Source organism: Cryptotermes secundus, unplaced genomic scaffold, assembly GCF_002891405.2.
Source record: "Cryptotermes secundus unplaced genomic scaffold, Csec_1.0 scaffold5603, whole genome shotgun sequence".
NCBI lineage: Eukaryota > Metazoa > Arthropoda > Insecta > Blattodea > Kalotermitidae > Cryptotermes > Cryptotermes secundus.
Genome location: NW_019731679.1, coordinates 2,520 through 13,532, shown reverse-complemented (window position 1 = coordinate 13,532; position 11,013 = coordinate 2,520). Strand labels below are relative to the sequence as shown.

General features: G+C 39.8%; 1 protein-coding gene across 4 annotated transcripts in view; it reads left to right on the top strand.

The window, feature by feature from the left end:
* The first annotated feature begins 357 nt into the window (after positions 1–357).
* The window catches only part of LOC111867340 (transcription factor Sp7), a 12,612-nt gene continuing 1,956 nt past the window's right edge, over positions 358–11,013 (top strand). The window contains exons 1-3 of one of the 4 annotated variants that reach the window (XM_033752645.1): positions 358–976; positions 2,968–3,167; positions 9,624–9,776. In XM_033752645.1, the coding sequence (XP_033608536.1) occupies positions 779–976; positions 2,968–3,167; positions 9,624–9,708 (483 nt within the window). In that variant the 5' untranslated portion in view covers positions 358–778 and the 3' untranslated portion in view covers positions 9,709–9,776. Of the gene's footprint in view, positions 977–2,967; positions 3,287–8,840; positions 9,601–9,623; positions 9,777–11,013 lie in introns of those variants that run through there. The other 3 variants (XM_033752646.1, XM_023857107.2, XR_004513337.1) reach the window with 3 other exon arrangements.

The following is an 11,013-nucleotide window of genomic DNA, read 5'->3' as shown; positions in this document are numbered from 1 at the left end:
TTATTATTATTATTAACTTTAATATGGGTATGTACATATATTGTCCTTCCTAACCACAAATGGCATAACTATTGGAAATGTATTTATTTTATTTTTCTCCCTGTTATAACTAACTTAGATTTTTCTTGGAATTGTTATTAATTAATTGCTATTATATCAAGAGTCATATTTTGTATTTTGCTATTTAATTATTTTCGTGTATTTCTATGTACTCGTGTTAACTTTGTACTTGGTCACTATGCTGTTACGTTTGGACGTAAATAAACACGAATTGAATTGAACTGAATTGAATTGCATTAAATTGTATTGAGTTATATTGCATTGAAATATTAATGAGCAACTATGAAAGATTTTCATATAACGTGATGTAGGAACAATAGGTTCAATTGTTATAAGCATAGAAATATTATTCATATTATGAGCATCGTTCAAATCATGGAAATGAAACTTTATTTATCACATTAATATTATTTATTACATTTGGGTATTGAGAGTGTTTGGGGTGTGAGAAATATTGTTTAACTCTTCATTGAAGTCATGTAATTTATGTAAATTTACTAAATGGTTTCTGATTACGTCTTAGCATAGAGAGAAAAATGGAGTGATGTTTCGGAACAGAATATTGTACCACTCAGTAGAGGTTATCAGAGATAACTTAAATCAGAAACTGAGATGAAGGGGTACGTGGCAGACGTGGGGAAAATTTAGACGAATTATGCGACTGAGATAATAATTGCTGAGTACATTACACAAGTACACGAACATTGCTTACAAACGCATGAATAACCTTAGCACAAATATTCATACATTTACTCTTTGTCTCCAGGAAAACCTGTGCAAGAAGCCGGGCTGCGGAAAAATATTCACAAATAGAAAATATCTGATGAACCATATGCGCCGGCGCGATGGACTGAAGCTGAGTGAATGTAATTTGCCACAATGTAAGATCGGATTCAAACACCTACACTTTCTGAAGGTACATAATAAGACCCATACTGGAGAGAAGCCATTTGAATATGACCTTTGTATGACCTTTGTATTCCTTACACTGACGTTCCGCTTGGGATAGTTGATGTTCATTTCACCCAGCAGACGTGCCATTATCTCTTCTATCGGTTCTTATGACAATATAGCTTCTTGCAGCATCTAAAATCCTACCACTTCTGTCAGAATTTGTCACACGAGGGAGTCTGGATAGTTTACTCGATTTATTTCATTCTTTAACACACAGCTTGTAATTACATTTTACAGTTCCCTATTACACATGTTTATTCTTAGTCTGATACTCTATCTATTAACCGTTGCCTTGTATTTATATCTCCCAGGAAGAGGGTGGCCCGGATATATCCCCAAGCACTGGGTTCCCATTTCGTCTGTTCTTATGATTTGCAGTGTCACCATGCAGGTATTCAACCAAGGGTCGAAACAGTGAACATAAAAACACCGGTCCCTTATAGTAGTTCAATCCTTTACGTGGTAAGATGTTTGTTTGTAAGGCTGTTACTCTGTAACTGCTGTCGTATATTTGGTTATCTCGTGACTGTTGCTACTTACATTGTGACAAGTTCATTGTCAAAGAAAGAACTTTTTTGGTAAATACCAGATAAACAATTGTAAACAACTTGTAGTCGAGCAACATTACAGGAATTAGGAGGACAACTTCCCTGTCAACCCTCAGCATGGAGGACGGTTCGAATACATCCACCGTAAGAGTTCGAATGCCTCCATCTAAGCGCTTCGAATCGTAGGAGGCGACGAAAACGGATCCCTGTGCTTGGGGGTATATCTGGGCCTACCTATTCCTGGGTTATATAAATACGTGTTCCAGGCCCTTAATATTTGGGGATTCTCGAATCTAGACATCAAAATTCTGTCACGTGTTCCAGTGACTATAAACGGTGTTTGGATTTGTGAATGGATTTATTGGCCATTACAACAAGTAACTGTTACACTAATGCTGATTCCAGTATCACAAATCACTCAGAACTGTATTCTCCGTTCATTTCCACTAGTCATTACTTGATAACAGCTCTCCACACTGGCTATTCCTCTGTAATTCCCTCTCTAGATATTTCCTGTTAACGAATCATAACAATGGAGATTCTTCGTCTTCCATTGCCAGCTGGTTATCCCTCCATAGCTGAATCCTCAACTGCACTGTACCCAGGCGATGAACAGAACACGGTCGGTCCAGTTTCTCGGAGGACCCACCACAGGGAAGTTCGTCTGCATCGCCGTTTCTCTTGTTGTGTGTCGTCATCCCACATGCGTATGCTGCGGGCGCTACACAGCAACGGCTGTACGCGTCAGGTATCATGACATCACTTCAATTGTTGCGTGAGGGCATTACATAACAACGGGGAATATTTAAAGTCTTGCCCCTTAGGAAAGGGGCACAATATGTTCACTTGTCCAAAATGACTCGGATTCGAGAACGACTTCTCTGGCGAGGACCAACAGCATTTGTAAAGTGCCAACCCGTCTACTTACCTATGAGTTCACAACACAGCAACAAAACCAAGAGTGTCTGACACTAATATAAATCTGATTTCGTGCCTAAAGGAATTCCTGTCAGACTGGCAGACTGACTGTTTGTCGTAATACTTGTATATCCTTGAGTTTGATTAGGCAGTCAGTCATGAGCTGAAAATGCACAGGTGAGTTACTTGTGAGATAGATGTCACCCGTTAAGGAGCTAGGCAGAGGAAATTGTTGGGATGTGTTACGATTGAAAGTCTAGTGAAAGCATGGAACTCTTAGCGTGTGCTGTAGCGAGAACTATAGTGGACGAATTAGTAAACAAGGTTATATATAGTTAGCTGTAATTAAGGTTTTGTAACATTCAGTAATATGAAAATCCGAATGCCCTGTCTGGTCCTAACACGTGATGAACAGTAGTGTTCTCAAGGACCTCAGTGTGATAACTGATATGCTTATCATCTAACGTGAAAATTCTGCCGTGCTTAGGAGATGAGTTTGGACTTCAAGTGCCAAGATCCGGGGTGTAGGCAAGTGTTCAAGATGCCTTCCCAGCTGAGAGCGCACATCCGCTGGCACAAGAGACATGAGGCTCACGTGTGCAGCTGGCCTGGCTGTAAGTTGCGGTTCACGACAAATGGAATCCTGGAGAAGCACATGAAGACACACAACAGAGAGAAGCCATTTAGGTATCATATTTGTGACAAGGACTTCAGTTCATCAAAAAGTCTCGGCACACACATGAAGATGCATGGTCGAAAGGCATGTTTGGCAGGAGAAATGACGTTAAGGGTCGTTGTAATTATAGGTGGGTTATGATAGCGAAGAGAATTTTAAATATTGCAGATAATTCAGTGATTTGTCCCAACAAGTGATACACGTATGATTATCAAAAGTGGAAACATTTGATTGGCCGTATCACTTCAAATAAAAATAAAGCAATTAAATTTCTCACATTGTAATATAATGTAATATATTGTCACGTATTGTGAATGTCACGCGACAAATAACTTAACGTGGGTCTCGGATTTAGCGAATCTTTATTGGAAGCTCATTCTTACACATAGTACAATTATTATCACTTGCAATATCACTTGGCTTCTGGCCCAGTACTCTCCAGTACTCCAATGCGAAGTCTGAACTATTCTTAGACGTGGTTGGATCTCAACTGTCTCAGGCGGCGGCTGTCAGAAAATTGTCTCGTTCTCAATATTCCGTACCAAGTCCAAGACATATTGCGACTGATGGTCAGCCAGTCAGTAAGTCTCCTGAGGCTCATGGCCGGATATTTATCGCTCCTCGACTGTTACCCTCCTGTTTCTGTGGGGCGCCCTCTCTGATGAGAGGACGGATCTGTCTTTTGCATATGTTGCTGGTCCTTGCCTGCGCAGTGTTTCTCAGGTCCTAGTCCCTTCGGACTTGCGACCATATTTTACTGTCTCACATTTGAGACTTTCCTTTTCGTCGCCTCCTACGACTCGAAGGGTTGCGGTGGAGGTATTCGACCTCGCCTCCACGCGGGGTAATATTGCGTATGCGCCGAAAGCTCTTCTTATACAGGGGTTATGCGGACCGGATACCAGACATCATTACTCGCGGTTCCGTTACCGCTGATCTGGCAGTCAGTTGTTACGGGAACGCTTCTTATAGCATTCATCGGTAACGTGTTTCATCTCATCCGTTGTTAATCAACGACAATTCATTGCTACGATTTGTTGCTGGGGGAACTCCCCAATTTCCATGTATTCGTTGTCGTGGAAGTGTCCGTTCCTATTGTAGCGGTTGTCGCGATGATGGATGTGAGGTAACGCATCACATTATGTAAAGAGTGGGCCATAAAAACCGTCTCCCGAACGTTTCTGCGTTTGATTAACCCTTTATTAATCCTACACATTTAATAAAGTGTAGGAACTTGCTTCTGGGAGCGTTATAAAAGTCTCTTGGTTCCATAAAAATATGACCCAAGTGACGAAATTTTAGTAAGCTGTGGCCTCACAATCACGCAGGATACTCGTGGCTGATCCGTTTCCTTGTAGGCACCTTTCACAATTAGGATTATCTGTCAGTCTGAACATGAAAAGGTGTCCTTTTAGGTGGCAGTGACAGGTAGGTAATCCTACCACCCATCTTAGTTGCAAAGGGTCCAGCAATAAATTCCTTTACCTGTTTGATTCCAATTATTGATTTCTAGTACTTCTTATGATTTCTATTTGTCCAGTCCCTGATCACTTTCTTGGCGAACCCCAATTGAGATGCCACAAGCTGCTTCAGCTCCTATGAACGGCTGTTCAGATCCTGTTCTTGCCAGTTGATATGCGGTTTCATTCCCTGTAATACCTTCATGGCCTGACACCCATATCAGTGCTACTCTGTTATGTCTGGCCAATTGTATAGGTAATTGGCGGCAGTCCAAAACAAATTTTGAAGTGATCTGTTGTGTTCCAAGAGCTTTAATTGCAGCTTGACTGTCTGATAGGATATATATGTTCCTACATCTATAGTTCCTATCTAAATTCTCAACTGCGCTTGCCTTAATGGCATACACCTCTGCCTGGAACACTGTTGTGTACTGACCAAGGCTGAAGGAATGCTTCTGCCTTGTTCCATCACAATAAACCCCAGCTCCAGGCCCTTTATTTGTCTTTTAGCCATCTGTATACCAGAGTAATAGCCCTTTCTATTGGGTTGGAACCCCTCTTTCCATTCACTTCTATCCGGAAATATGATATTGAAAGGTCAATCTTAAACATGATTCGGTAGCATTCCATCAGTTTCTATCTGTAGGATGGATTCTTTTTTCTTGCCTCGAGTCATGTATGCATGTCCAAAATTTTTGGATTTAGGTCTCCATTGATCATTGCAATGCAATCTTTAATTTCCAAACTGGGCCTCTGCTTCCATCTGCAAATGCAGTGGAGGGAGTCCTAGTAGGATTTTCATTGCAGCTGTTGGTGCTGTTCTCATTGCTCCCGTAATTCCCAAGCAATCTGTCCTTTGCAGTTTGCTAAGTTCTGCCTGACTTGTTTTGAGTTTGACTCTAGGCTACCGTATATTGGCGGCATAGGTGATTATGGGTCTTAGAACCTCAGTTTATATCCTATATACCACCCTTGGTGTCAGTCCCTAAGTCTTCCCAAACGTGACCCTGCATGTCCAGAAGGAGTTATAGACCTTATTAATAGCCTTATTCAGCTATATTTCCATGTCAGTCTATTGTCTAATATTAGTCCGAGGTACTTGACTTCACTGGATAGCCGGATCGCTTTACTGAAGAGGATTGATTCCTTAAGCCTCTTGATATCTTCCAAGTAAAGGGTACAATTACAGTCTTGTTTGGATTGATAGACAAGATTGTCCTTTCGCACCAGTTGAATTGTATACAGGGCTGTGTGTAAGACCTGATACAGTGTGCGGGAATTTCCCAATTATTAGGATTGCTATATCATCAGCATATCCTACTGTGAAGTGACCTGTACTGTTGAGTTCCTGAAGATCATCCACGACCGGGCTCCACAGGAGAGTGGAAAGCACATCCACCTGCATACATCCTCTCGTCTCAGACACTCCCGGATCTCTCCAGACAATGTAGCACTTATATTTCTGCTTTCTAGCATGACACAGATCCATCTGCATATGGTGGGCTCAGTGCCATGCCTTTCAGCAGCCTGTTTTATTGTGTCAAAGTAGGTTCTGTTAAAGGTTCTTCTATGTCAAGGAATGCTCAAAGGGCAATATCCTTGTGTTGAATAAAATTTTCTATGTGAGTTACTACATTATGCACTGCATTTTCAGTATATTTATATTTTTGGTAAGCATGTTGGTTTTGGTGCAGAGGATGAATTTTCAATGCACCGTCCCTAATATATCTGTCTACCACTTTCTTCATCGTTTTCAAAAGGACAGACAATTGACTTATAGGATGATACGCTTTAGACTCGGTATAATCAATTTTCCTGTGCTTCGGAATAAATGTCAATTTAACTTGCCTCCAGGCCGCAAGGATAAACTCATGTTCCATGCAGACTCCAAATATGTGGCATAGGTGTGGGACTAAAAGTTCCGCCCCTTGCTGCAGAAGTGCCCGTATAATATGACCTGTTCCCGCTTGCCCCGATCATCACCTGGATCATCAATCAACTTTGAATCTGGGTAGTGAAGTCTGAATATTTCCTTCAGTGTCCGTTCTGCTGTTTGGTTATACCTACCATCAAGCAGCTTGATAGTGCAGGCTTTATTTGTCGCCTGTTTTTCCATGACCCTTATGAGTATGGCATTTCCCGGTACATCATTGATCTCCTAGCACTACGTCCTCTATGAGGATCATTTATTTTTCTTATCTCTTTATAGTAATTGGTGAGGGTTTCCTTGTAGGTGTCCCACTACTATGTTCTTTTCGCTATATTAAATAGCTTTATCATTTTAACTCTTACCTCTCTCAGCTTTTTATTCCACCAAGGTGCATTCCATGGTAAGCGAGTGGTCTTGGCTGGAAATTTTGATAATAGGACAAGATGATGATCCATTGCAACTGCTCAACAAATCGATCTGTGCTCCTCATCGTGCGTATACTTCACAAAATAATCTCCAGGTTCCCCTTTCGGTCGCCCTTGTATGACTCCCAGTTGGTTCTCCTGGGATTCCTGAAGGTAACTTGTTGTGTTGTTATGTTACCTATTTGAAATCATTATTTGAGTCATTTGGCTGCCTCATGGTAGCGTCCGGTCATGATGCCATTGCCAGCCCCGGAAAGTCTTATTAATCCAGACACCGAGACTTTCGTTGCCCAGCGGGACCACGAGGAGGTGTCCCAAAGTTGTGCCCCGACGCATCCCTGGCCCATTATGCGACCCCACAAAAGACACAGCCGTAGTTCGGCCAACCACATTGAAAATGGCCTCATGACTGTAACATGTGCCCTTAAGGTCACAGTTACTCCCGCCCATTGTTCACATTACTTTTATCTAATGGTTGCTGTATGCTTCTGCCCACATGTGAGGCCATCTTCAGGCAGTCTCATCGAATACTTATGTATTTATTGAACTGACGTAATAAGGATCCATATTAGAGCTACCCATCACAATCATGTTATACGTTAAACTGTCACGAATTTGCAACAGTTTTTACCTTTTAGAATTTTCAGTATTAAAGTTGAAATTGAAATTTATTTAAAAATCTCTTATCGTTGAATGTACAATTTTACATTTCGTCCTTAACCGATGGGGAGACAACCATTTATTTTATCACATTTTTTGTTGAAAATTTTACTGTTAAGTCCCTTCGACTAAGTCTAGGCTTAGGTATTCATGTAGGTGTATTGTTAATATAGAGTTATCAGTGATTGATGTTTTATCTCTAAGTACCCCAACACAGTGTGTGTCTGCATCTTCAACTGAGAATGGAAGCAGATCAAGTTTCCGGAAAGCTGTGTTCTTTAGATTTTAGCACACTAGACGATGAAAATTTAAAAATGCACTAAATATGAATGTAAAAATTAAGTTCAAATAATTATTTAATTAAGGGTTTCCTATAAAGCCCCTTTGCTAACAAAATATTAAAACAATTAGGGACGAATAATAGAGAAACTCGTGAAGAAATTGCAAGACAGAACAATCCATCTTGTGCTATGTGGGAAATAATTAGCCTGTTACTTGTATAAATACTGTGACAGTCCGTAATTTGCTTACTGATGGGACAGGTAGCTGAAGCATAGCAATAATGGAAAGAAAATAATTTTGTACTTGAAGAAATTAACTAGAAATTGAAACACCGTAGAATTTTCATCTGGAATAAAATGTCTCCAATTTCTTAATATCCGGAATTGAAGCATAATTAGGAGGAAAATTTAGTTGGATGCAGTGTGTATAATTTATATACTTATATATTTAAATCTCTTGTGACCTACAGCGCACAAGGATTTGAGGTACATGTGTACTATAAGTTAGAGAATTATATTAATTAATATTACAAACAATGACTATATTCCAGAAGATTCCAGAAAGGTCAGATTTTGTGCGGCCGGTGGAAATATAGGAGAAGGGGTCACCGCAGCGCTGTAGTTTTTTAAATTTACTGCAATTTTAGTTAACATACACTCATATTGATACCTCGCTATTAGTTAATTTATTTAAAAGGAATCAGATAAACGATTAAATTCGAATTAAATAATTAAGAGTAATGAAACCAGTGACATGGAACTGGAGGAAAGATTAACATCACTGCTAATGCGGAAACACGGATAGTATCGCTGGAATCATAATCATTTTACACATTCCGATGCCTTGCTTATTTCTGCCCTACATTCTGTTCCTTCCTTCTTCAGTGAAACTTACCTCAGAATCGTGAGTTTTCTTATGTCTTTTCAGGTTGTCCTGTCTGGCGAAGCTCTTCTTACAGACTTCGCATTCAAATGGTTTTTCTCCGCTGTGAAGTTTTTGATGCATGTTCAAGTTACCCCGTTTCATGAAACTCATCTGGCAATCTTCATACTCGGAAACAAATGCACCTTCCTTATTGTGCCACCTCTTGTGAGCATTCACTTCTGATGGCTTTCTGATGGATCTCCCGCAGCCCTGTACGTCGCACTCGAAGGCGGGATCTCTCTGCAGAAATTAGGCAAATTTGTTCATATTAGAAATTAAGGTAATCATGTGTCATACCACAAAAATATGTTTCCTCGAAGCTTGTACCAATTAATAAATAAATTTTGCGTTTGTATTTTGATGACATACATATTACGTTTAACTGTATACTCAGTGTTGTTTCCACTCTTAGGAATAATGTTTCATGTTGTAACCGTTCCGCTGCCATGCTGCCTATTTAAATATGATTAATGCTATTAATTTGAAATTTAATTGTTTGAATGTAAGGACAGGAACAAGTGTAGTGAGACTTAGGTCCATTCTTGTATTTAAAAGTTAGCCTCTTCCCACGCTTACAGTAGAAACAGGGAGATAACCGTTGTGGGTTTCTTATGGAAAAGTTACGTAAAGAAAAGCTAAAGAAATCTTTTGTGAATTCTTTACTTGACATTTTCTACAAGCCATTATTTTAACGGAGTGATGGGTTTATGACACAAGCCACGCTGCACATTCGTCATTTTTTTGACAGGAGTTCGTTAAGACACAATTTCTTTACCCCCTTTTAAGTGTTAAAGTGCTGCTGAGAGAATTCCACCACACGGTGCCGATGGTACAGGAGTATCTGGAGTTTCAGGAGAGCAGCAACCGTTGACCTTGGACAGAGATAGCGGATCTTCAGTGCAATCAAATGTCAGAACACCTTTAAGTATAGAGACTATTGTGAGTATCATTTAATATAAACATTTCAAATTAATATCCCAACATTTCATTTTCGATTCATCAACAACCTAAACAAATTGGAAGTTTTACAGCAGAATAAAGAATCGTGAAAAGTGGTTCAAGAACATATGTGGAAATCTGAATAATATTTAGAACTATTGCAGAAAATAGACAGTCAAATATTTGGTAGGTTATGGGTTACTCAAACTATGCATACAAAAATACATACAGGTTAATAATTAAGCGATCTGCCTCAATTTGCCTCTCATTTACGTGTACTTACATTTGAAAACAATGACAAGGGTCAAGAGATAAGACGTAATTATCGAATGATCGGATCAATATTTTCATAAACATCAACACATAATCAACATATACAAAATTCGTGGTGACATGGCTTTCATTCTAATCACTAATTCAACATACTGTCACGTAGTGTATGTGTGACTACAGACGGGGTTTGTTTTGGTCTATATATGTACTGACCAAATACAAGCCGTCTTTACAAATAAATACGAGTATAACAATAACGCTTTTCCGCACCTCATAGTTCGCTAGAAGAGTGTATAGTGTTCTGTGTGTGTTATTGGACGTTCCTTGGTATCGGCTGCAATAATGGATATTCCTCTGCCTGCGGCTCAATTAGTCTCTTCACAGACCTCATACAGAACCGAGTTTATTTGAGTTTGTCTCCCGCTTGTAATATCTGGGACAGGACCAAATAGAAAACAAAGCTCCTTCATTATTTAGTACATTTCTTGCAATATCAAGTAACTGGTGCCTAAGAATTAGAAAGTGGTAACCGACTTTCCGCCCAGAAAATAACCCTGCTATGTGCAGCCATCTTGCAGTCGCTGCATACTGACAACGCTACATGATAGACGGTAGGGTAGTTGGTGAAGGCAATATGTTACTAAAATGGAGGATGCGGATTCAGGTCTGAATGAGGTCATTGAATTTTTCCAATTTATATAATTCTCGCATCCGGACTATGGAACTGGAATCCACTGAGCCTCTAACAGAAATGAATACCAGGAATCTTCTTCAGAGTAATGGGCGGTCGGTGCGTAAGGCTGACAAACTCACTACCATCTGGGAACCAAAGGTCTAGAAGATGTGTGAACCTCGTTGTCTCAAATCCCTACATGCCTCCACGTCCTGTCGCAAGGACAATCTTCACTTTTATAATCAATTCGTTTACACAAAACAAATTCATATTATTTATAAGTTTTTCAGA